The sequence below is a fragment of the Mesoplodon mirus genome, assembly GCF_964341445.2.
Source record: "Mesoplodon mirus genome assembly, chromosome: 4".
NCBI classification, from domain to species: domain Eukaryota; kingdom Metazoa; phylum Chordata; class Mammalia; order Artiodactyla; family Ziphiidae; genus Mesoplodon; species Mesoplodon mirus.
Window position 1 is genome coordinate 102198179 of NC_138979.1, and position 27233 is coordinate 102225411.

The following is a 27233-nucleotide window of genomic DNA, read 5'->3' on the forward strand; positions in this document are numbered from 1 at the left end:
CTGGACTTGGCAATTAGGATCCATTTGGTGACTCTAGCAAGAACTATTTCAGTATAGTGGTTTGGGTAGGAGCTATACTGAAGGTAATTGAGGAGTGAAGGGGAGGAGAAGAGGCAGCAAATGTATTCTACTTTTGAGAAGTTTATGTGAGAAAGGAAGAAAAAATACGGCAAGTTAGAGAGAAATACAGGACTGAAGGAGTTTGTTTTTTTTTGTTTTTGTTTTTTTTTTCATTTTTAGCCTGAGGGATATCTGAGCAGGTTTATAGATTGAAAGGAAATCTCCAAAAGAGAGATGGGTTAAAAATGAGACCTCTGAGACAGAGATGGAAGGGGAGCTTTCAAAGACCACAGATAGAGTGAGTGGACTTGAATAAGGATTTCTGATTCTCTGAGACCAAAGAAGAGAAATTTTAGCTAATATATTTTGAGTTCTTACTATATGCCAGGCATATATTCCATACATGTACAGCTCATTAAATCTCAACAATCTAACAAACCTGTAAAGTAGATCCTATTGTTATTCTCATTTTACAGCTAAGGAAACTGAGGCACAGAGAGGTTGGGCATGTTCCCTAGAGTCACACAGCTAGTAAATAAAGTAGCCTGAATTCAAAGTAGTTCCAAGAACCAGAAGTCTGGTTCTGAATTATAGTGCTATTCTGTTTCTCAGTGCTTATTGATTTGAAAATTAGAACCTCAGTAGAAATAAAGTATTACATGTTTCCATCCTTATTTTCATCTTCTCTGAAATCAAGTAGGACTTATCAAGAGAGAGTACATGGTAGCTTTGAATCTTTAGATTTGAAATTACAATTGGGAAGACCTTAAATGGAGCTAAATGTTAAAGATGACCATATTGGTAAATTTTCCTACCTTTCCTGATAATCGGGCACCATACTCACAGTTTTCCTCATTTTGTCCTCATAACAAACCTATGAGGGTTGGTCTTGCAGCTTGTGGGATCTTAGTTCCCAGACCATGGATTGAACCCCGGGCCCACAGCAGTGAAAGTGCAGTGCAGAGTCTTAACCACCTGGACTGCCAGGGAATTCCCGTGTTGGTCCTTTTTAATCCCTATTTTATAGATGAGGAAACTGACTCAGAAGATGAAGTTTACCCCCAGGTTGGACTGCTAAGTGCTAGAGCCAGGGCCTGAACCAGGTTTCTGTATCAGAGCCAGTGCTCTAACCACCAAACTTCAGCTGCCTCCTTGATGGACTATTCAGATTATATTGGGTTATGACTTATTTTAGAAATGTTTTAAAATATTTGTTATTTTCTCTAAGGCTGGAATGAATTGTAAATGAACAAATTTTAATCCCTTGGCATTAGTGGCATTGCTTTGAGACTATGGGATTCTTTTCAGTATGACCTTTAATTTTTGCTACAGATTCTTTCCTGAAAGTGTGTTTTATTTTTCAAATATCTATCCCAAAAGCACTTTGGGAAGAACTTGAGTACCTTCTATGTATGGGTTCTTTTAAAACTGTACACTATTTAAAATTTGTGCATGAACCTGAGACATTTTCCTACATAATTGATTTTATTAAAGTTTTTCCTTTTTAAAAAAATTTTATTGAAGTGTAGTTGATTTACAATGTTGTGTTAGTTTCAGATTAATAAACTTTTTTAGAAGTTTTTTTCTTTTAAATTTGTTTTGAAATTTTTAAATTTAAAATTTTTTTGTTTATTAATTTTGTGTTTTTTTACTACATGATTTTTTTACTTGCATGAGAAGAGATGCATTGAGATTCAGAAGTTTCATTTTCATTTTTAAATGTTACTGCTTAGTAATTCATTATATTGTATTTCTGGAGAAACTGATTAGTCTTCTGTAGGAAGTTTGAAAGAAAATCGGTAGAAGTCAGAAAGACATTAAATGATAAGTCTTTTCATGTTCACTTATTATTCTTACCCATTTCCTTTTTATTATTTGTTGCAAATTCTAGTAAAGCAGGTTTTATTTTTCACTTTTATTATTATTTTTTTCATGTCATAGTGAAAGGAGGCCTTCAGAAGCTTCTGAAATCCAAGCATTATTTTAGAGTATCATTGGGGTTGAGCAGGTTTTTAAGAGATGGTTTTAAGGTGTGATTCTGAGTTCTGTTTCTCTTTCCTTTCTTTACTTGCTTTTGTTTTTATTCAGAGCCAGCAACTGTTGAAAGAAAAAGTGGATCTACTGCTGTTGCTGAGGCTGTTACCAGGTAACCAGAGCTGGTTGCTATTTAGAGGAGTTTAATACACAAAGCCACTGGTAATGAGGGGAAGATAATTTATCAAGAGAGGAAAAAAACTTAAAATGAAACTTCAGCATAAAGGATTTAGTAATGTGTTGAACGTAACCCTAGGCTTCCTTATTAATACTTTAATAAAGCTTTTGCTGTACTTAGAATAAGATATTTAATGGTGTTTCCCTTTCTCCCTTTTGTTTATGTGGGAGTGCCCTTTTTTCTTTTTCTGTGGGTGAGATTGAGATTATTTTTGCTATTGGTGAGGAAACAGGGTTAACAAGAGATAGCCATAGACCTTTTTCCTTTTACGGTCCGGCCCGCCCCCCGCCCCGCCACATAGCCTCAAGCCATTTTCTCTTCTGCCTGCCAAATTAGCTACAGTCTTGAAGTGTTATTTTTGCTTTGTCATGAATGCTGTAATGCTTTGAGGTTGAGTATGACCCCATCCTGAGGCTCTGGTGGTAAGCTTTGCCATCTGGTGGCCGTGAGAATAGAATTGTTTCATTGGTTTCTGGAGTGAGTCATCCAGTATGAAAATACTACCAGCGGTTGTTGAAATATAAGTGAGGATTCTTAAATCAGGCTAGACAGGTACTGTACATAAGTAAAGCAGGCTAGGTGCAAGAGCATGAAATGTTGACGATGATGGCCAGCTGAATGTGTGTCCCATTTAAAAGGAGGGGGTAGCCCTTGCTCATTTCCAGCCGATCATTACCATGCACACTTACTGTTGCCAAATCTTTAAATTTTTAAAGAGAAATCAGGATTTTTAAAAATAAAATTTCCTGCTTGTCTGTGGACTAAATTTGATCCTTAGTTGGAAGTTTCTGACCCATCTGAATCCTTTGATTTGTACCAAGCTGTGTCTAGAGAGATTAGTTGTTTTCTGGGTTTTTGCATATTTAATCTGAAAGATAAGTACCTTTGAATCCTTATTCAGTTGAAGATTCTTTAATGATGTGTTGAAGAAATCTCTTTGGTTTTAACAGAATTGTGTACCCGACACAACTTGTTACTAGTCTGTACATGTGCTTGTTAAGAGAGAACAGAATATGCTGCTGAAGATTCCTGGACCCTTTGGATGGAATGTAGGGATGGAAAAATAGGGAAAAAACTTGAGGCAGAGGGTTGGATTGGTGGATCATGGAATGAGATTCACTGGTATTGTTGTGAAGCAAATTTTGTATATGAGAATCTAGATTTTAAGAATCTTTGACTATTTACTTTACCATTGGGTTCACCATAAGAAATCATTTAAAGTAAGCTCTGTAGCATAGTTTAAATGATCACTGCTTCCTCCGCATTTAGGTGAAGTAGTACCACGTTTTTAAGTGTTGTCTGTAACTGGGCACTGTTCATATTACTTGCTGCCATCTTATTTCTCTCTCACACATTTTATTATTGAAGGTTTCAAGCATGTACAAAAGCAAAGAGAATAGTATAATGAACTACCATATATTCATCACCCAGTGTCAAAAATTACCAACTTATGACTAGTCTTGATTCATTTATAAATACTTCCAGCACTCTCCTCTCCACTGGATTATTTTTAAGCTAATTCTAGCATTATATCATTTTATCTGTAAATATTTCAATGCTGTCTCTAAAAGATAAGAATTCTTTACTTTGAACTTAACCACAGCACTACTGTCATGCTTTTAAAACTGACATTGATTCCTTAATGTCATCAAATATTTGGTATTCAGATTTTTCAGATTCAGAGAAAGGATTTTATTCTCTCTGCACCTAAAAGGATAATTTCCAGAGGTACTTTTCCTTTCAAAACTAACACAGTATATTGCTTTAATTTGTTTCTTAGTCCCCAGAAGACCATGTCTGCGTTTAGCTGTGTCTGTGAAGCCCAGCAAGAGGATGAGGCTCGAAGCCAGGATTCCCCCTCTGTACCCATCAGGCAAGCGTTATTTTCATAGCATCTTTTGGGCTATATTGATTCACAAAATGGTTGGTAGCAAAATCTGGAATATACTCCTACTGTTTTGTGAACTTGAGCTTACTCTTTTATCTGAGGGACTGTGACATATTCTAGGTGGATTTATAAATAAGATGTCAGAAATTTTATTAAATATTTTATATAGATTTTTGTCTTTATCTGCCAGTTCTATCAATTTAAAATGATTCAGACTTCATAAACTTATGAAAATGTATCATTCTTTATTTCTAAGATTATTTCCTTTTACTTAGTTTGAAAATGTTTACTTTTTAAAAAATTTATTTATTTATTTATTTATTTATTTATGGCTGTGTCAGGTCTTCTTCGTTGCTGTGCGCGGGCTTTCTCTAGTTGCGGTGAGCAGGGGCTGCTTTTCATTGCTGTGCACACACTTCTCACTGCGCTAGCTTCTCTTGTTGCGGAGCACTGGGCTCTACGTGTGTGGGTTTCAGTAGTTGTGGCTCGTGGACTGTAGAGCACAGGCTCAGTAGTTGTGGTGCACAGGCTTAGTTGCTCTGTGGCATGTGGGATCTTCCCAGACCAGGGCTCGAACCTGTGTCCCCTGCATTGGCAGGCAGATTCTTAACCACTGCGCCACCAGGGAAATGCCGAAAATGTTTACTTTTAACAGACTTTTTATTTCTCTTTAATTTCCCATATGACATAACTGAGATAGATGTTCAACATCTCAAATTTAAAGTTTGTCAGACTTGATGGAATTAAAAATTTCCCATAATTTCTTTACTCCTTCATCTCTTAGAACAGCTCTGAAACGGGAAAAAATTTTTTGAATTACGAAGTATTTCTTCTCTATTAGAAAATTATCTTGTTTGGAATATGTGGTTCTTATATTTAGTATAGGGAAATAAGTAATGGCAATGGAATAAGTTTGTATTTTCATTATGAAATGGAATATTTTATCTCTAGAATTCAATGATTTTGTAATTAGGGAATATAATAATGTTTTATCAACAGGTATATTCCTAATAGTGTTATTTGCGACATAATTTCTTTTTTTTGGCTGCACCGCGGCTTGCGGGGTCTTAGTTTCCCAACTAGGGATTGAACCCACGCCCTCGGCAATGAGAATGCAGAGTCCTAACTATGGGACTGCCGGGGAATTCCCTGCAACATAATTTCTGTGTTCCTTATTGATAGAAATATTTAAGAGAAACATGTCAGTGCTTTTATTGGATGTTCTGATGATTAAATGTGAACTCGTTGGTATTTTTGGGAATCAGATAGCCCAGATGATATCCTCTGTTGTATCAGGAAGCTTGTTAGGCGAAATGACACCTTGTTTTATTCCAAAAATGGTATGGTGTTGACCCAGCAATTAGGAAATTTATTGATCACATCATATTGCCTTCCTATTTTAAAATAGAGACTTTTTTTTTAGAACATCTTTATTGGAGTATAATTGCTTTACAATGGTGTGTTAGTTTCTGCTTCATAACAAAGTGAATCAGTTATACATATGTCCCCATACCTCTTCCCTCTTGTGTCTCCCTCCCTCCCACCCTCCCTATCCCAAAGCACCAAGGTGATCACCCTGTGCTATGCGGCTGCTTCCCACCAGAGACTGTTTTAAAATAGAGAGACTAGGATGCTGGTGATTTTTGTTCAACCTTGGTAAGGGCCTGAGAATCCAGCTGGTTTTTTGTTTTTGTTTTTTTTAAATTTTATTTATTTTTTATTTTTGGCTGCGTTGGGTCTTCGTTGCGGTACGCGGGCTTCTCATTGCAGTGGCTTCTCTTGTTGCAGAGCACGGGCTCTAGGCGCATGGGCTTCAGTATTTGTGGCTTGTGGGCTCCAGAACACCGGCTCAGTAGTTGTGGCGCACGGGCTTAGTTGCTCCGCAGCATGTGGGATCTTCCCGGATCAGGGATTGAACCCATGTCCCCTGCATTGGCAGGCGGATTTTTAACCACTGGGCCACCAGGGAAGCCCTCCAGCTGGTTTTGATTCCAGTTCCTCCACAGACAGACCTACACTCAAAACAAAATGGTTAGAAGTTTATTAGATAGGGAGGTTTTTTCTTCCATGCTTCACTTTGGATTAATTTTACCCAGGCTTTCCCTGCTAAAATTTGCTTTCTTTGCATCAGTTTCTAAATCTGACATATAGTGACCAGAGTAGAATTGTGTAGCTGGAACTAATGAAGGAAGAGAAGTGTGGTCCTTCTTACAATTGTTGAATTTCTTCTGTCTCTTTTCTGGTACTGAAGATTCCTTCTTTATTGTTTCTTGGGAGATTAAGATACCACATCTTTATGATAGATCTTTCTTGGAGGGAAGTGACTATGATTTGAACATCATTTATTTATTTGACTGATGCTAACCCAAGAAAGATAGATACCAGAATTCTGGTATTTGAGAGGAATCTGCTGAATATTGCTGATGTTGCAATGAGATACCTTTAGTCTTTAGAGAGCGAGGAGTTGTTCCAATTAACAGTGTGGGAGAAAAAAGCAGCCTAATATTTGTCAATTAAGAATTAAAAAGTCAAAAATAAAGAAAAAAAATAAGGCTTTGTTTTAGAAGTAAAACTCTATTCGGAAGTTCTACACTAAATAAATAGCTTCTGAGGTAAAATGTCTAGGCTTATTTAAAGTGTGGGGAACAATGGTAATTGAATTCTTGAAATGGTTAATCAAGACTCGTCCCTTCTAGCTTTTGGCTCACTTTCATTATTGCTCAGGTGTTGATATGTTAGATGTCTTAAAGATTCAAACATGGGTATTCAGTTCATACTTTGTCTTATGCAACTAATATCAATTGAGCATCTGCTGTGTATCTAGCACTGTGCTAAGTAATTTATATGTATGATCACTTATAAACCAGATAGGTGTTATTCATCTGCCTTCTGCTGATCTTATTCTTACCTATTCTTCACTGGACCATATATCCTCATTCAGTGGAGGTTCCTGACAGAGAAGACACAAGCTCTAACAACCAAATGCATAGCAAGCTCTCTTTGGCTAGAACTCTTTTCTAAATCCCACTTTGATCTCCTGTTTTGGTAAACTGAGCTACACAAGATAGAAACCTCAGAGACTTCTCCTTTTCTCTTTCTTCTCCAAGATCCAGAGCAGAGCAAGCCCCAGAGAGTTCTTCATGCTTCTTTTTCCTGTCTACCCAGGTCAGTTCAGCTTCTAAGGGTGAGAGCTCCTTCCAAGTTGGAGACAGTTTTTTTTCTGTCTAGCTGGCTCCATCTTTCTCTGGCCAAACACAACAGCATGTGACATAGTTTCTAGACCCTTTATCATCCTGGATGTTATCTTCTGGGTATATCTCAGTTTATGCTTTGTAAAATATGATGACCTGAAACATTCCAGATGTTTTTCCATGGTCAGTTCAGAATGGGTTCTTTTAATCTTTATTTTGGTAATTATATATTTAACGCAACATAAAAATGCATTAGTATGTTGTTTTTATTTTATTTTATTTTATTTATTTACATATTTATTGGAGTATAGTTGCTTTACAATGGTGTGTTAGTTTCTGCTTTATAACAAAGTGAATCAGTTATACATATGTTCCCATATCTCTTCCCTCTTGCGTCTCCCTCCCTCCCACCCTCCCTATTCCACCCCTCTAGGTGGTCACAAAGCACGGAGCTGATCTCCCTGTGTTATGCGACTGCTTCCCACTAGCTATCCATTTTACGTTTGGTAGTTTATATATGTCCATGCCACTCTCTCCTTTGTCACAGCTTACCTTTCCCCCTCCCCATACCCTCAAGTCCATTCTCTAGTAGGTCTGTGTCTTTATTCCTGTCTTACCCCTAGGTTCTTCATTTCTTATATTCCATATATATGTGTTAGCATACGGTATTTGTCTTTCTCTTTCTGACTTACTTCACTCTGTATGACAGACTCTAGGTCTATCCACCTCATTACAAATAGCTCAATTTCGTTTCTTTTTATGGCTGAGTAATATTCCATTGTATATATATGCCACATCTTCTTTACCCATTCATCCGATGATGGACACTTAAGTTGTTTCCAACTCCGGGCTATTGTGAATAGAGCTGCAGTGAATATTTTGGTACATGTCTCTTTTTGAATTATGGTTTTCTCAGGGTATATGCCTAGTAGTGGGATTGCTGGGTCATATGGTAGTTCTATTTTTAGTTTTTTAAGGAACCTCCATACTGTTCTCCATAGTGTCTGTACCAATTCACATTCCCACCAGCAGTGCAAGAGTGTTCCCTTTTCTCCAAACCCTCTCCAGCATTTATTGTTTCTAGATTTCTTGATGATGGCCATTCTGACTGGTGTGAGATGATATCTCATTGTAGTTTTGATTTGCATTTCTCTGATTAATGATGTTGAGCATTCTTTCATGTGTTTGTTGGCAGTTTGTATATCTTCTTTGGAGAAATATCTATTTAGGTCTTCTGCCCATTTTTGGATTGGGTTGTTTGTTTTTTTTGATATTGAGCTGCATGAGCTGATTGTAAATTTTGGAGATTAATCCTTTGTCAGTTGCTTCATTTGCAAATATTTTCTCCCATTCTGAGGGTTGTCTTTTGGTCTTTTTTATGGTTTTCTTTGCTGTGCAAAAGCTTTAAAGTTTCATTAGGTCCCAGTTGTTTATTTTTGTTTTTATTTCCATTTCTCTAGGAGGTGGCTCCAAAAGGATCTTGCTGTGATTTATGTCACAGAGTGTTCTGCCTGTGTTTTCCTCTAAGAGTGTGATAGTTTCTGGCCTTACATTTAGGTCTTTAATCCATTTTGAGCTTATTTTTGTGTATGGTGTTAGGGAGTGATCTAATCTCATACTTTTACATGTCCCTGTCCAGTTTTGCCAGCACCACTTATTGAAGAGGCTGTCCTTTCTCCACTGTACATTCCTGCCTCCTTTATCAAAGATAAGGTGACCATATGTGTGTGGGTTTATCTCTGGGCTTTCTATCCTGTTCCATTTATCTATCTTTCTGTTTTTGTGCCAGTACCACACTGTCTTGATTACTGTAGCTTTGTAGTATAGTCTGAAGTCAGGGAGCCTGATTCCTCCAGCTCCGTTTTTCGTTCTCAAGATTGCTTTGGCTATTCGGGGTCTTTTGTTTTTCCAAACAAATTTTGAAATTTTTTGTTCTAGTTCTGTGAAAAATGCCAGTGGTAGTTTGATAGGGATTGCATTGAATCTGTAGATTGCTTTGGGTAGTAGAGTCATTTTCACAATATTGATTCTTCCAATCCAGGAACATGGTATATCTCTCCATCTATTTGTATCATCTTTAATTTCTTTCATCAGTGTCTTATAATTTTCTGCATACAGGTCTTTTGTCTCCTTAGGTAGGTTTATTCCTAAATATTTTATTCTTTTTGTTGCAATGGTAAATGGGAGTGTTTTCTTGATTTCACTTTCAGATTTTTCATCATTAGTGTACAGGAATGCCAGAGATTTCTGTGCATTAATTTTGTATCCTGCTACTTTACCAAATTCATTGATTACCTCTAGTAGTTTTCTGGTAGCATCTTTAGGATTCTCTATGTATAGTATCATGTCATCTGCAAACAGTGACAGCTTTACTTCTTCTTTGCCAATTTGGATTCCTTTTATTTCCTTTTCTTCTCTGATTGCTGTGGCTAAAACTTCCAAAACTATGTTGAATAGAGTGGTGAGCGTGGACATCCTTGTCTTGTTCCTGATCTTAGTGGAAATGCTTTCAGTTTTTCACTATTGAGGACGATGTTGGCTGTGGGTTTGTCATATATGGCCTTTATTATGTTGAGGAAAGTTCCCTCTATGCCTACTTTCTGCAGGGTTTTTATCATAAATGAGTGTAGAATTTTGTCGAAAGCTTTCTCTGCATCTATTGAGATGATCATATGGTTTTTCTCCTTCAATTTGTTAATATGGTGTATCACATTGATTGATTTGCATATATTGAAGAATCCTTGCATTCCTGGAATAAACCCCACTTGATCATGGTGTATGACCCTTTTATGTGCTGTTGGATTCTGTTTGCTAGTATTTTGTTGAGGATTTTTGCATCAGTGTTCATCAGTGATATTGGCCTGTGGTTTTCTTTCTTTGTGACATCCTTGTCTGGTTTTGGTATCAAGGTGATGGTAGCCTCGTAGAATGAGTTTGGGAGTGTTCCTCCCTCTGCTATATTTTGGAAGAGTTTGAGAAGGATAGGTGGTAGCTCTTCTCTAAATGTTTGATAGAATTCACCTGTGAAGCCATCTGGTCCTGGGCTTTTGTTTGTTGGAAGATTTTTAATCACAGTTTCAATTTCAGTGCATGTGATTGGTCTATTCATATTTTCTATTTCTTCCTGGTTCAGTCTTGGCAGGTTGTGCATTTCTAAGAATTTGTCCATTTCTTCCAGGTTGTCCATTTTATTGGCATATTGTTGCTTGTAGTAATCTCTCATGATCCTTTGTATTCCTGCAGTGTCAGTTATTACTTCTCCTTTTTCATTTCTAATTCTATTGGTTTGAGTCTTCTCCCTTTTTTTCTTGATGAATCTGGCTAATGGTTTATCAATTTTGTTTATCTTCTCAAAGAAGCAGCTTTTAGTTTTATTGATCTTTGCTATCGTTTCCTTCATTTCTTTTTCACTTTTTTCTGATCTGATCTTTATGATTTCTTTCCTTCTGCTAACATTGGGGGTTTTTTGTTCTTCTTTCTCTAATTGCTTTAGGTGCAGGGTCAGGTTATTTATTCGAGATGTTTCCTGTTTCTTAAGGTGGGATTGTATTGCTATAAACTTCCCCCTTAGAACTGCTTTTGCTGCATCCCATAGGTTTTGGATCGTTGTGTCTCCATTGTCATTTGTTTCTAGGTATTTTTTTATTTCCTCTTTGATTTCTTCAGTGATTATTTCGTTATTAAGTAGTGTATTGTTTAGCCTCCATGTGTTTGTATTTTTTACAGATCTTTTCCTGTAATTGATATCTAGTCTCATAGCATTGTGGTCGGAAAAGATACTTGATACAATTTCAGTTTTCTTAAATTTACCAAGGCTTGATTTGTGACCCAAGATATGATCTATCCTGGAGAATGTTCCATGAGCACTTGAGAAAAATGTGTATTCTGTTGTTTTTGGATGGAATGTCCTATAAATATCAATTAAGTCCATCTTGTTTAATGTATCATTTAAAGCTTGTGTTTCCTTATTTATTTACATTTTGCATGATCTGTCCATTGGTGAAAGTGGGGTGTTGAAGTCCCCTACTATGAGTGTGTTACTGTCGATTTCCCCTTTTATGGCTGTTAGTATTTGCCTTATGTATTGAGGTGCTCCTATGTTGGGTGCATAAATATTTACAATTGTTATATCTTCTTCTTGGATCGATCCCTTGATCGTTATGTAGTGTCCTTCTTTGTCTCTTCTAATAGTCTTTAAAATAAAGTCTATTTTGTCTGATATGAGAATTGCTACTCCATCTTTCTTTTGATTTCCATTTGCATGGAATATCTTTTTCCATCCCCTTACTTTCAATCTGTATGTGTCTCTAGGTGTCAAGTGTGTCTCTTGTAGACAGCATATATATGGGTCTTGTTTTTGTATCAGTTCAGCCAATCTGTGTCTTTTGGTGGGAGCATTTAGTCCATTTACATTTAAGGTAATTATCGATATGTATGTTCCTATTCCCATTTTCTTAATTGTTTTGGGTTCGTTATTGTAGGTATTTTTCTTCTGTTGTGTTTCTTGCCTAGAGAAGTTCCTTTAGCATTTGTTGTATAGCTGGTTTGGTGGTGCTGAACTCTCTCAGCTTTTGCTTGTCTGTAAAGGTTTCAATTTCTCCATCAAATCTGAATGAGATCCTTGCTGGGTAGAGTAATCTTGGTTGCAGGTTTTTCTCCTTCATCACTTTAAATATGTCCTGCCACTCTCTTCTGGCTTGTAGAGTTTCTGCTGAGAGATCAGCTGTTAACCTGATGGGGATTCCCTTGTGTGTTATTTGTTGTTTTTCCCTTGCTGCTTTTAATATGTTTTGTGTTTAATTTTTGACAGTTTGATTAATATGTATCTTGGCGTATTTCTCCTTGGATTTATTCTGTATGGGACTCTCTGTGCCTCCTGGACTTGATTAACTATTTCCTTTCCCATATTAGGGAAGTTTTCAACTATAATCTCTTCAAATATTTTCTCAGTCCTTTTCTTTTTCTCTTCTTCTTCTGGAACCCCTTTAATTCGAATGTTGATGCATTTAATGTTGTCCCAGAGGTCTCTGAGACTGTCCTCAGTTCTTTTCATTCTTTTTTCTTTATTCTGCTCTGCAGTAGTTATTTCCACTATTTCATCTTTTAGGTCACTTATCCGTTCTTCTGCCTCAGTTATTCTGCTATTGATCCCATCTAGAGTATTTTAAATTTCATTTATTGTGTTGTTCATCATTGCTTGTTTCATCATTAGTTCTTCTAGGTCCTTGTTAACTGTTTCTTGCATTTTGTCTATTCTGTTTCCAAGATTTTGGATCATCTTTACTGTCATTATTCTGAATTCTTTTTCAGGTAGACTGCCTATTTCCTGTTCATTTGTTAGGTCTGGTGGGTTTTTATCTTGCTCCTTTGTCTGCTGTGTGTTTTTCTGTCTTCTCCTCTTGCTTATCTTACTGTGTTTGGGGTCTCCTTTTTGCAGGCTGCAGGTTCGTAGTTCCCGTTGTTTTTGGTGTCTGTCTAGGACAAATGGTGGAAGCAAAGCTATACAGACAAAATCTCACACAGAAGCATACACATACGCATTCACAAAAAGAGGAAAAGGGGAAAAAATAATAAATCTTGCTCTCAAAGTCCACCTCCTCAATTTGGGATGTTTTGTTGTCTATTCATGTATTCCACAGATGCAGGGTACATCAAGTGGATTGTGGAGCTTTAATCCGCTGCTTCTGAGGCTGCTGGGGGAGATTTTCCTTTCTCTTCTTTGTTCTCACAGCTCCCGGGGCTCAGCTTTGGATTTGGCCCCGCCTCTGCGTGTAGCTTGCCGGAGTGCGTCTGTTCTTCGCTCAGACAAGACGGGGTTAAAGGAGCAGCTGCTTCGGGGGCTCTGGCTCACTCAGGCTGGGGGGAGGTTGGGGTGCAGATGCGGGGCGAGCCTGCGGTGGCAGAAGCCAGCGGGACGTTGCACCAGCATGAGGCGCACCGCGCATTCTCCCGGGGAAGTTGTCCCTGGATCCCGGGACCCTGGCAGTGGCGGGCTGCACGGGCTCCCCGGAAGGGGGGTGTGGATAGTGACCTGTGCTCGCACACAGGCTTCTTGGTGGCGGCAGCAGCAGTCTTAGCGTCTCATGCTCGTCTCTGGGGTCCGCGCTGGTAGCCGCGGCTCGTTCCCGTCTCTGGAGCTCCTTTAAGCAGCGCTCTTAATCCCCTCTCCTCACGCACCAGGAAACAAAGAGGGAAGAAAAGGTCTCTTGCCTCTTAGGCAGGTCCCGACTTTTACCCGGACTCCCTCCCGTCTAGCTGTGGCGCACTAACCCCCTGCAGGCTGTGTTCACGCCGCCAATCCCAGTCCTCTCCCTGAGCTCCAACTGAAGCCGGAGCCTCAGCTCCCAGCCCCGCCCACCCCGGCGGGTGAGCAGACAAGCCTCTCTGGCTGGTGAGTGCTGGTCGGCACCGATCCTCTGTTTGGGAATCTCTCCGCTTTGCCCTCCGCACCCCTGTTGTTGTGCTTTCCTCCGCGGCTCCGAACCTTTCCCCCTGTGCCACCCGCAGTCTCCGCCCTCGAAGGGGCTTCCTAGTGTGTGGAAACCTTTCCTCCTTCACAGCTCCCTCCCACTGGTACAGGTCCCGTCCCTATTCTTTTGTCTCTGGTTTTCCTTTTTCCTTTTGTCCTACCCAGGTATGTGGCGACTTTCTTGCCTTTTGGGAGGTGTGAGGTCTTCTGCCAGCGTTTAGTAGGTGTTCTGTAGGAGTTGTTCCACGTGTAGATGTATTTCTGGTGTATCTGTGGGGAGGAAGGTGATCTTCGCGTCTTACTCTTCTGCCATCTTCCCCTCGTCTACAGTATGTTGTTTTTTATAGTACAGTGATGCATTCAACTTATGGTTTACTAAAAAGTTAGAAGTTATGGCATTTTCTATATGATGAACACAGTTATACAATTAGTTAATCTGAAAGTAGATTTTTGCAGTTAATTGATTGAGAGAACATTCTTTTGTTGAAAGTAAATTTATTAAGGACTTTATATTAAACTCCGTGTTAAGTGTTTTAAGTATGGAGATGAATAAGATGTGAATGTCAAGTTTCTGTGTAACCTCACTTGGAGTTAATCTGGGCCTGTTTATTCTGGTGTATTGTTGAGAGCATTTAAGAAAGCTCCTAGGCACCTCAGGGCTTCATGGTATCTGGTTTATAGGAGACATGCATCAAATGCTTGTGGGATATATGAATAAATCACTGATAGCCAAATGGGAAGACTAATGAAAAGAAATATATTGAACTGTGAGGAACCAAGTCATTCTGAAATGCTTAGTTGTAGATAATGTCAATATAGCTAGCAAAGCTAGAATCTCACCTACAACTCTTTCCTTTACAGATTGGGTTTCTTTTCCTAAAATTATTAGTCAAGGGGCATAATGAACAGTATCTAGAATGCTGAGTCATTTAAGGAATATTAGAACCATTAATAAAGCCAAATGAGACATCTTGCCCTAGTTGATCTGTTTTGAAGTAGATCCCTAAGTTGCCTTCGCTGTCTATGACTTCAATAATGGTTTTGCATCTTTTGTTTACCTTATTTTCCTATGTCAGTTTTCAGAGTTCATAGCTAATGGAGAGAAGAAATTTTATGGCTATTTTACCATCATGGTGGAATAGTCCTGTGTACCGTTATTTTTTCACAGGAATGAAATTATGATTAGAACTCTCGTAAGGTCATATACTTGGTCACCTCATTTTCACCCTTCCCCACATATCTCAGAGTGTCAAATTATGGTTCCCCCTGACACACACACACACACACACACACTCACACACTCACACTCATGCATACACTTGCTTACTTGATATGGTTTCTTTTTTTTTGACATGGTTTCTTTATGTGCTTGATTTTCAGGGGGAACTTGCTCCATTTTCCAAGTACTCAAGATGAAGAGGAGAAGGGAAAATTAGAAGGTGACCAAAGGACCAGGCAGAGTCAACAGCCTATGAAGCCCAGTAGTCCTGTCAAAGACCCTGCTTCTCCTACCTCCCAGGAGATGGCCACACAGGAGCCATCCAGTCCTCAAGTGGAAGCAATGGAGACAGATATTCCAGAAGGCCAGAAAGAAGGACAGAATACCAGTCAGGAAAAATCTAGTGAAGCCTTGATTGAAAGGCCCAGCCAAAATAATGTAGGAATCCAGACCATAGAGCATTCCCTGAGGGTCCCCGAAACTGTTTCAGCAGCAACTCAGACTGTAAAGAATGTGTGTGAACAAGGGACCAGTACAGTGGACCAGAACTCTGGAAAACAAGATGCCACAGTTCAGACTGAGAGGGGGAGTGCTGAGAAACCAGTCAGTGCTCCTGGGGATGATACAGAGTCACTCCATAGCCAGGTGAGAGAACATATAGGGTACCTCAGGGGCCCTTTTTTCAACTTTCTGGATTCCCAGAGAATTTAAGTTGTGGTACTTCTGCTTAATGATACTTCTTAACAGTTTTATACAGACCAGTGATTAAAGGATAAAAACAATTCATCCAGGATTGGGATAGGGTAGTGAAAATTATGGGTAGCTATAGCCAATAAGATAATCTTTCAGGGAAAATGGAATTGTGCTAGAGTTTGTCAGGTAGGTCTTTACTGGAAGAGAAAGCCAGGAATATAGTCTGGGTCCTGTAATACTTTTCTACATTCAACCTTTCCTTCTGCCATCATTTCTCATCCTCCTTTATAACCATAAGAGCTAATTGCTTGTCCCCCAAGTCTATTTAACCAATGTTCCCAGGAACTGAGAGAGTAGAAAGTCAAGGAGGAAGGAGTAGAAGAAGCATGAAGGATAGTGTACCACAGTATTGTAAACAAAGAACAAAGTCCCCAGGTGACCAGGGACTGCAGAAAGAGGCTAGGAATAGACATACCGGGAAGAAAAGGTTTGGGGCTGATGAACGTGAGACTGGGAGAAGAACAGGTTCTTGGGAATAGAGTAGGGAAGTGTAGGTACTAGTGAAAATTGAGTGGGTTAGAAGTGTTGGTAGTAACGTACATGCTAACAAGAGGAAGTTCATAAAATTTCATTAGTAATCGTGGTTAAATTGCCTTTTCAGTTGCTCTGGTAGGTCATCTTCACTTGGGATCTGCCTAGGAAAGCTTCACTAGTGATGTGCCTCTCATTCGAATGGTCCAAGTTGTTTGTTTTATAAAAATAAAATAATTCCTACTTATTGAACACCTACAGTATATCAGCATTGTGCTCAAGACAACCCATGAGGTTGGTATTATTATTCCCATTTCACAGGTAAAGAAACCAAGCTGAAGAGAGGTTAAGTAACTTGCCCAAGATTTTGCCATCAGTAGGTGGCAGAACTGGAATTTGAACTCAGCATATCTGACTTCAGAATCGGTATTCTTTTCATTATGCTATGTTGCTTTTCTATTTTTAAATCACAGCTTGTGTAGTCTTGTTCTGTTTATCCGTGCCTCTCCAAAAATTCTGTTTATATTAGCCTTTTATAGTAACACAGCCTCTGAGACCTAAGACCTTATCAATTCAGGAAGTTTCAAAATAGCATAGCCGTTTGGATATGGGGCAGTAACACATCAGACCCTATTTTGCAGCTGTTTATTTTCGCCCTTAATTTAAAATGTTTGATTCTGCCACATAGTAATTTGGTTTCTCTGCCTTTATAAACAGAGTTCAACTTTATCTTAAAGACAGCAATCATGTGGGTGCCACTAGATTGTATTTTCCTTTACTTCCTCCTATTCTCCCTCTGTCAAATAGGGAAATAATTTCTGTTCCTGTCTCAACGTGATGATAGGAGCCAGTGAGCCAGAGCTCAGGCTTTGGAGTCAGACATCATCTGGATGTTGTGAAAGCTGGGATACAGCTTGCAAAGCTCTTGGCACTGGGTCTGACCCACAGTAAGTGCTCAGTATGTGCTGGCGACCTACAGCCTGTGGAGCAGTATTGTTGTCACTACGACTGCTGCAGCCGTTGCCAGCACAACCACCACTTACGCTTTACGTCTACTGTGTCGTACAGAGTGAGGTGACACACTGGGGAGCTAGCTGCTCCTGCTAAGGAGAGAAAAGTGCTGGAAAAATACACATGCTCATTGGGTACAGAGTTTCCGTTGAGAAAGATAAAAAAGTTCTGGAGGTGGATATGGTGCTGTTTTTACAATAATGTGAATATACACAATGTTACAAACTGTATAGTTAAAAATGGTTAAAATGGGTAAATTTTATGTTAAGTATATTTTACCGCAATAAAAAAATATAAATGGTGGGTACAGTGACAGAAATTGGGGTTGGTGTGCCATCTTTTGAAGAATGGTTGGAAAATGAGGAACGCTGTATGGAGGTTTTCCAAGCGTCAGTGCTTTTTTATCCCTTTCAGTCTGGGTAGGACTCAGTTCAGTACTCAGAGAAAAACATAGGCAGCCTACATTTGACATTCCTTAAATTTCCATTTATGTGTCAAGTGGGCCTGGAGCCAGGTTTTCTATGAAGTGAAAGTGTGGTTTTATTTTTATTTTATCTTCCCTTAATTATAACAAGATCCTCAAGCTATTTATCTTTACAGAAACCTCTTTTCAGAAGACTATTTGAAGAGAGTAAGCATAACTTTCTCTTTTTTTTTTTTTTTTTTCCTGCGATACGCGGGCCTCTCACTGTTGTGGCCTCTCCCATTGCGGAGCACAGGCTCCGGACGCGCAGGCTCAGCCACCATGGCTCACGGGCCCAGCCGCTCCGCGGCATGTGGGATCTTCCCGGACCAGGGCACGAACCCGTGTCCCCTGCATCGGCAGGCAGACTCTCAACCACTGTGCCACCAGGGAAGCCCCATAACTTTCTTTTTATCTGCCCTCTTTCCCTTCTCTCCTTTCTTATTCTATCAGACATGTTTATTTAGGTATCTCTCTTGAAGTGATCATTTGTCTGGCTGTTGTAATGGAAGAATACAGGGAGGCTTTTTGGCCGCATTTCAGGGATATATAAAGCGCACTGAAACCTTTTAGACCCCTGTGTGTGCAGGCAGGAAGTCCAGGCTGCTATGGTTCTGATGCACCCTGATGACTGATGTATGCCCTGACCATTCATTAACCAGAGTTGTATATACAGAAGTATTTTAAGGAATTGGTTGAATAAGTTTCCACGCATTATATTTTATTTATATTTATTCACGTAATTTTAATAGATATTTCACCCCTAACATGAAGTTGGAGTGCAAATTATTCAGAGAAATTACTTTAGGTAAATTACCACCAGACTATCAGGAAAAAAACGGGCTCATTATTGCAGTGGTAAAAATAACTCTTTTGAAAGACTTAGATACCTTGACACTGATTGCAGAAAGTAAAATCAGTCTACTGTAGGGGAAATAAGGTGGGAGAAAGAAGTGTGCATTTCCTCTCACAGTTGCAGAGCCATGGGGTAGAAGGGCGGTGGGGGGCTTGGATATGGATAAATGTGAACTAGGTGTTATGAGAAAACATGTAGGTAACAGTTGTCATAAAAATATAGGGTCTTATTTAAACTATATAACTGATTATGGTGCAACTAGATATGAAATCCTAATTTGCTAATGTTCTCTGTTTCTGGACACTAGCTCAACTCTTTAGTTACCGTCTCTCATTTGGAATAGATCAAATATTTCATATTTAATTCTAGGAGAAATCAGTATGTCTTGTTCCAGATATAAATATACCGTAGTTTTCACTTACTAATGCAGGAAGAGCAGACTGCACTGAGATTAACAGATGTTATTGTTTTGTATAAAGTTCTAAAGAACGCCTTCCTGTTACCTGAAGAGCTGTTGTAAGTATAAACTTGAATGCTGATCGACAAGTCGGCAACAAAATCAGAAGGATTACAATCTCATTGTGCTTTTAGGGGTCAAAGTTTCACTTAAATATCCTAGATATAAGTGCTAGATGTTACGCTTTTAATTTAGGCAGAAATAGGTTGTTTTAGGTGAAACTGATACAGACTTTTCCTAGCCTCTGGCTGGACAGCTGGTCCATCCCTAGCGTTACCTATAGGTGAATAGAAACAAAGCAACAGGAAAATTCCATCACATTAGATTCATGGAACCTCTGAACAGTGCTCATCATGAAGCAGTTGACTTGTGATTCTGACAGTTTGCAATGAGACTCTCTATTTTTTATCATAGGGAGAGGAAGAGTTTGATATGCCTCAGCCCCCTCATGGCCATGTCTTGCATCGCCACATGAGAACAATTCGTGAGGTTCGCACACTTGTCACTCGTGTCATCACAGATGTGTATTATGTGGATGGAACAGAGGTAGAAAGAAAAGTAACTGAGGTAATGTACACTGTGGGTCTATGTGGCAAATTTTTTTCAATAGAAGAATTACCCAGGCTCTCTACCTGCTCCCCTGTTCCCTATACAACTAGCTACTAACACTGTGTTTTCTTTAATCCTTTTATGAGAAAGAAATAACAACTGGGCTAGAGTTCTGAATTCTGTCTTTCCCAACCATGGGTTTGCTGTTTGACCTCTGGTCACTTATTTAACCAGTCCCATCATGCATTCTGTATCTATAAAGAACAGATTGATAAATCTCTCTCATGTGTAAAGATTTTATGTGTTTAAAAAAAATTTTTTTTAATTGTAGTTGGTTTACACTGTTGTGTCCACCTCTGCTGTACAGCGAAGTGACTCAGTTATACACATAGAGACATGCTTTTTTTATATTCTTTTCCATTATGGTTTATCCCAGGATGTTGAATATAGTTCCCTGTTACGTGTTATTTTTTATTATTATTATTTTTTTTTTGCGGTACGTGGGCCTCTCACTGTTGTGACCTCTCCCGTTGTGGAACACAGGCTCCAGACACGCAGGCTCAGCGGCCATGGCTCACGGGCCTAGCCGCTCCGCGGCATGTGGGATCTTCCCGGACCGGGGCACGAACCTGTGTACCCTGCATCGGTAGGCGGACTCTCAACCACTGCACCACCAGGGAAGCCCACGTGTTATTTTTAATCCGTGGAAACTAATGAAGTGTAGAACTCCCTGTTTAGCTACATGTATTTTCTCATCGTTTCTCACTGTTTTCTCACGTGTTAACATTTTTTACTCATTGGACTTGGTTTCCATTTGTGTGTGGTTATGAACCTGTTAGTAGGAGATATACCTTTTTTTTTCTTTTTAATTAATTAATTTTTTTGGTTGCGTTGGGTCTTTGTTGCTGCGGGGGCTACTCTTCAGTGTGGTATGTGGGCTTCTCATTGCGGTGACTTCTCTTGTGATGGAGCACAGGCTCTAGGCGCACAGGCTTCAGTAGTTGCAGCACTTGGGCTCAGTAGTTGTGGTGCGTGGGCTCTAGGGCTCGTGGGCTTCAGTAGTTGTGATGCACAGACTTAGTTGCTCCGCGACATGTGGGGTCTTCCCAGACCAGGGCTTGAACCCATGTCCCTTGCATTGGCAGGCAGATTCTTAACCACTGCACCACCAGGGAAGTCCCGGAGATGAGCCTTTATTTCTTAGCAGGATTCATTATGGACTCATTTGCAGTGTCAGCATAATATTGGTGTTTATTGATTGTTATAGTGTACGTTGTATGCTGACTTTGTTTAGATCTAATACTTGCTGAGGTTAGAGAGATTTTCTAGAATTAAAGATCTGGCACTTTTTTCTTGGTATATATGTTAATATCTGGGAACCATTTTAGTAATTGATGAGAGGCATAGCTATTCTATTCCCTAGTCAAGCACTTTTCTTTAATTCTGCCAGCTAGCCATATAGGAGGTTGTGCTCAGGGAGAATTAAACTGGTGTATAGTTTTATTTATCTTTTTTGAAATTTTTTTTTTTTTTTTTTTTTTTTTTGCGGTATGCGGGCCTCTCACTGTTGTGGCCTCTCCCGTTGTGGAGCACAGGCTCCGGATGCGCAGGCTCAGCGGCCATGGCTCACGGGCCCAGCCGCTCCGCGGCATATGGGATCCTCCCGGACCGGGGCACGAACCCGTATCCCCTGCATCGGCAGGCGGACTCTCAACCACTGCGCCACCAGGGAGGCCCTGAAATTTTTTTAATATATAAATTTATTTATTTATTTGGCTGCGTTGGGTCTTTGTTGCTACGTGTGGGCTTTTCTCTAGTTGTGGTGAGCGGGGCTGCTGTTCACTGCGGTGCGCCGACTTCTCATTGCAGTGGCTTCTCTTGTTGTGACGTTCGGGCTCTAGAGTGTAGGCTCAGTAGTTGTGGCGCACGGGCTTAGTTGCCCTGCGGCATGTGGGATCTTCCCGGACCAGGGCTCGAACCCGTGTCTGCTGCATTCGCAGGTGGATTCTAAACCACTGTGCCACCTGGGAAGTCCAAAACTGGTATATAGTTTTAAGTGGAACCATATTATTGCTATTGTTCATTAATGGGCCATTGTGGCCCTCATGTCAGAGGCATTTTATATCAGTTTGAGAAATTGTCTTTTTTTTTTTTTTTTGGCTGTGCTGTGCAGCTTGCAGGATCTTAGTTCTCCAACTAGGGATTGAACCTGGGCCCTTGGCAGTGAAAGCATGGAGTCCTAACAACTGGACCGCCAGGGAGTTCCCACTAACTTCCAGAAATATTTCTTTTAAAACGTTGATTTACCTTCAATTTTATGTTTATGAAATTTTTTTCAATGTTATTACTATTTTGGAAACATTGTGAGCTTAGCAGCTTTATAGAAAAAAATTTGCTTTAATGAAAAGTTTTTGTAACTGTTGTAGTCTACACTGAACTATGTGCCAGGTACTATTTTTAAGTGTTATACATATTACTTTATTTAATATTTTTTATGGTGCTTTCTAAAGTATATTTTTGGAAACAGCAGGCCTGCTAGATACTCTGAGAGGGAAAACAAAGTTCCATGATCATAAATGTTAAGTTTGAGAAAACACCTAGTGCTGTAACTGCCCCCTCCCCCACCATGGAGATTCACAGTGCATATTATATTAAAGGCTCTAAGAAGCCCTCCAGTAAAGATATCTATTTTGGGACTTCCCTGGTGGTCCAGTGGGTAAGACTCCATGCTCCCAGTGCAGGGGCCCAGGTTCAATCCCTGGTCGGGGAGCTAGATCCCGCATGCGTGCCACAACCATGAGCTCGCATGCTACAACTAAAAGATCCTGCACACCACAACAGAGACTCCACAACTAAGAACCAGCGCAGCCAAAGTAAATGAATAAATATTTTAAAAAATGTATTTAATTGTGTAACACAGCATTTCCTAAATTTATTTGACCATTGAACATTTTTTAAAGTAATGTGTATTATACGCCTATGTTACATAGTTTGGGAAACACTTGCCATAATTAAATAAAATAGTAACAGCAACTAACATTTATTGAGCACTAGCTATATGCCAGGCACTCTACTTTTTTTTTTTTTGAATTTTTGAATTTTATTTATTTTTTATACAGCAGGTTCTTTTTTTTTTTTTGCCTTATGCGGGCCTCTCACTGTTGTGGCCTCTCTCGTTGCGGAGCACAGGCTCCGGACGCGCAGGCTCAGCGGCCATGGCTCACGGGCCTAGCTGCTCTGCAGCACGTGGGATCCTCCCGGACCAGGGCATGAACCCGTGTCCCCTGCATCGGCAGGCGGACTCTCAACCACTGTGCCACCAGGGAAGCCCCGCAGGTTCTTATTAGTTATCTATTTTATACATATTAGTGTATACATGTCAATCCCAATCTCCCAATTCATCACACCCCACCACCCCACCACCTTCCTCCCTTGGTGTCCGTACGTTTGTTCTCTACATCTGTGTGTCTGTTTCTGCCAGGCACCATTCTAAGGACTTTTACATGATTTAACTCATTTAATTCTCACAACTAAGCTGTGAGGTAGATATTGTTATTCCCATTTTGTACTCAAGAAACTGACATAGCAAGGTAAAATCACTTGCTTAATGCTGCAAAGCTAATAAACAGAGGAACTAGAATTCATCCCAGGCAGTCTAATTCCACAGCCTGCACTCCTAACTACTACATTGTGCTGTCTCTTAAGAGTGAAAGGGATGTGTGTCAAACGGAAGGTGTGTGTAGTAGTTTAGAAGAGGAGGAAATGTGTCTGAAGAGAATTTTGATAAAGCCTTTCTGGGTGAGGGCCAGAAAGTACTTGAGTTGGACACTGAAGGTTTTAGACATTGGGAGATACAGGGAAAGGGTGTTCTATATAGAAAGAAGGCTTGGGTGAGCAAAGGCACAGAGGCAGAAAGTAAAGAGCACAGATGTGGGAACAGTACATTTGGTGGGCAGCCCAAAGATGCATAGAGGTGTGAAGGTGGACAGGTTGACGTCAGAGGATTCTGGGAACTTTCCTTCCCTCATCTCTTGTAGCCTTTGTTTATTGTATTTTAAAAATTTTATTCATTTATTTACCAGCAACTTCTTTTTTGCTGTGTTCCTAGCACTATGGCGGGCACTGAGACTAAGAAGATAAAAAGACAGGGTCCCTATTCTCTTAGGAGCTTATTTACACTTGACATGCAACAAATCCAGAACTTGTGGTTGCTATAGTAGAGGTATGGAAAGATGTTTTAGAAAGAGGGGCCAGAGCCTGCTAGCTTACCTGAAGGTGACTAAAAGGCCTCACAGAAGATGTAGCGCTCAAAGTGCGGCAGATAAGTTCGAAGGGCAGGGGAGAAGGACACTGCAGGCAGAATGAAAAGGTTTGTAAGTATGTAGACAGCATGGCATGCTTAATGAATATTTAGAATGTGACAAGGACGGTAGGGTAGGGAATGGTGAGAGAGGATGCTCTTGAGGTTAGTAGGGGCCCAGAGCATAAGGCTTTGTATATCATAGAAGAGAGTTTAGATTTTTATCTTTTGTGTGATGGAAAGCCTTTAAAGAATTTGGGGGAAAGGGATGACATGCTCAGATTTGCGTGTTGGAAAGGTCCGATTGGCAGCAGTGTAACAATTGATTGGAATGGGAGAGGTTAGAGGCATAGTTCAGACAAGAGGCAATGAGTGTCAAATTAGGACAGTGGTAGTGGGGATTGAGAGGAGGGAAATAGATGTAAAAAATTACAGAAGGTGAAATTGATAGACTTTGGTGAATTCCTGAATGTGGGGATTGTGGGAGAGGGAGGAATCATATATGATGCCTGGGCTTTTTAACTGGGCAGATAGATGGTGGTACCATTTACTGAGAGAATACAAATAGGACACTGGTTTGAGAGAGAAGATCCTTCATGCAGTAAATATTTACTGAGGACCTCTTTTGTGGCAGGCACTGTGCTATTTTGAGGATAAATCAGGAAAGAAGATGGTTACTACTCTGTCTTAATGTGGCCTCTGTAGTCTAGTAGGAGGGACACACAGGAAAAAAATAAGCAAATACATTAAAAAGATCATAAGAGGCCACCTTGGAGCCTGGGCCCAAGTCATTATAAGAGCAAGGGCTCAACTTTTGAACAGTTGCAAAGGCAGGTATAGTTAGCTACTGTTCTTTGGGCCTACTCTCCAACTGAGACACAGCCTGGAGTCCCAGTCCTCTAGGCTGGTGTTGCCCCTGCTCATTTGCCATGTCCAAGAGAAGGAGTTGACTTAAGTTCTGAGCTCACAACACCTGCTTTAGTCAAGTGAACTTGGCAGATTATGCTCACATCCAGCTAAAGAAGGCAAGTTGGATGATAGGAGATGGTGATTGGAGAATGGTGAGATTTCTGGAGGTGGTGCAGTTTCTGGTAATGACCCTGGTAGTAGCAGATGGCTGAGGTAGAGTAGAGGAAAAGGTTAATGGTGGTAATTAGATCAGGAAAGATTGTTGCTGGATGGGTCATCTGATGGATGTTAGCCTCAGAAAATGACAGTGGAAGGGAGGCTGTGAACCAGGAGTATAAGGTGTTCATGCATGAGAGTCAGTAATTGGTAGAATGTTGGTGAGTAACAACGAGGGAAGGAGAGAGTTTAACGGAATGGCAAATGATGATATTTGGTAGGAGCAAGAAGTGGAGAGTTAGAAATGATCTGTTAATGGCAGTGGGTAGCAAGGAGGCCTCTCATCTCCAAACTCTTGAATTGAGGTTTGGTTGAGAAAAACCAGCCCCTGCTACAGAGAGCTGCAGGGGATATGAGATACACTGGGGATGTCCAGGATTCATTCATTGAAGGCAAGGAAATGAAGAGAAGATGACAGATTGAGTTTTGGATGGGTTAAACTGCAGGTGTCCCTAGTACATACAAGGGGAAGAGTTCAGTAGGCATTCGTATCTGTGAATTTGGAGCTGAGTCATCATTGTATTGTTGGTAGACAGGCCGGAATAAGTCAGGTAAGACTGGCCAGAGAAAACATGGGAGAGTGAGGAAAGGAATGAGAACAGAGTCCTGGGAAATACTAATTTAAAAGGAATAGGCAGAGAAAGAGGAACCAAAAAACAAGTACAAATAGAAGTAGCTAGAGAGGTAGAGTGAGTGAAAGGAAGAAAAAGCGACTTTATAGATTTTAGAGGAGAAGAGATTTTCAAGAAGGGAGTGGTCAAAAATAATCATTTAATCATCTTATAGCATTATTTAAACATGTGTTCATTGCATACTGTCTCCCAGAGAGATTGTAAACTCTTCGGGGGAAGAGTCTGTCTTACACTTCTGCATATTTTCTCTGATAACTAGCGCGCTAAGGCATAAACAGGCAGAGTAGGAAGGCAAGCGTGCAGCACCTGTGCTGTAGTTTCCCAGTCCTGTGCCCATAGAGGACATTGCTGATTGGTCCTAGAACCTTTCCTCACTAAACCTGGGGATTAGCCTTAGTGGCTGCTTAAAACTGAGCTCCAGGCAACCACTACCAATCCATCAAAGTAGGCATGTGAGTGAGATAAAGTCAGTTTGATATTCCTGTCCTCTGTAGATACCGGAAATTCATATACTTTGATTATTGCCTTTTTTGGTTTTCATTTTGGTAAACAGTGATACCATTCCTTATATAGCTATTTTTGCCTATAATTTTTAATTTCCTTGATCACATATTGAAAGGTAATAGAAAATATCTAATTTCAAAAAACATGTAAGGCTACCCACTGTTCTAATCATGTTCCCAGAAGGGCTTCTAACCACTTCTTCCTCTAACCTACCTACTTCTTTACCTTTCTTCTGTTAGACAGGGAATTACTGTGTCCTCTGGGTTGGAATCCTTGCTGGGTTCTCAGCAGCCAAAGGTTGTGAACTTGTCCAGTAAAAAGATAATTTAACTTAGCTCAGGATAGAGGTCTCTTTCTTCTGATCTAGTACCACCTTTATTTTTTATTGAGATATGTATTCCCTGTAGAATGCACAGGTCTTAAATGTTCAGTTCAGTGACTTTGACAGTTATATGTAATCACTACTCAAAGCAAGATATAGAACATTTCCATTACTCCAGAAAGTTCCCTCCTAATTCCCACCTTTCTGAATTGAAATTTCTTGCCATTTAGGATTTTCCAACCATCACATGAGCATTATGTTATTGTGGCTTTTTAAAGCTCTTGTATCCATTTCTTCCTTGCAGGAGACTGAAGAGCCAGTTGTAGAGTGTCAGGAGTGTGAAACTGAAGTTTCCCCTTCACAGACTGGGGGCTCTTCAGGTGACCTGGGGGATATCAGCTCCTTCTCCTCCAAGGCATCCAGCTTACACCGCACGTCAAGTGGGACAAGTCTCTCAGCCATGCACAGCAGTGGCAGCTCAGGGAGAGGAGCCGGACCACTCAAAGGGAAAACCAGTGGGACAGAACCCGCAGATTTTGCCTTGCCCAGCTCCCGAGGAGGCCCAGGAAAACTGAGGTGCAGACAGGGTCTCCAGAGAGAGAGCCACAGCAGGGGCAGGGTTGCTGACGTTTTAATATCACGGGAAAAGGGGAGTAATGGGAGGTCCCCGCATCCTCCTCCTAGGATAAATCAACTCCTCTTCCTCCCCTTTCGTTCCTCTCCTATTTTGGGTTTGCATGGGAGGTAGGGT

At 40.2% G+C, this 27233-nt stretch overlaps 1 protein-coding gene across 4 annotated transcripts in view; it reads left to right on the plus strand.

Annotated features, from left to right (window-relative positions):
• Window positions 1-27233, plus strand: part of TP53BP1 (tumor protein p53 binding protein 1) — a 73803-nt gene that overhangs the window by 32998 nt on the left and 13572 nt on the right. For all 4 annotated transcript variants that reach the window (XM_082617367.1, XM_082617368.1, XM_082617365.1 and 1 more), the window contains exons 15-19: window positions 2149-2206; window positions 4053-4145; window positions 15201-15684; window positions 19465-19617; window positions 26787-27058. In XM_082617367.1, the coding sequence (XP_082473493.1) occupies window positions 2149-2206; window positions 4053-4145; window positions 15201-15684; window positions 19465-19617; window positions 26787-27058 (1060 nt within the window). The remainder of the gene's footprint in view (window positions 1-2148; window positions 2207-4052; window positions 4146-15200; window positions 15685-19464; window positions 19618-26786; window positions 27059-27233) is intronic.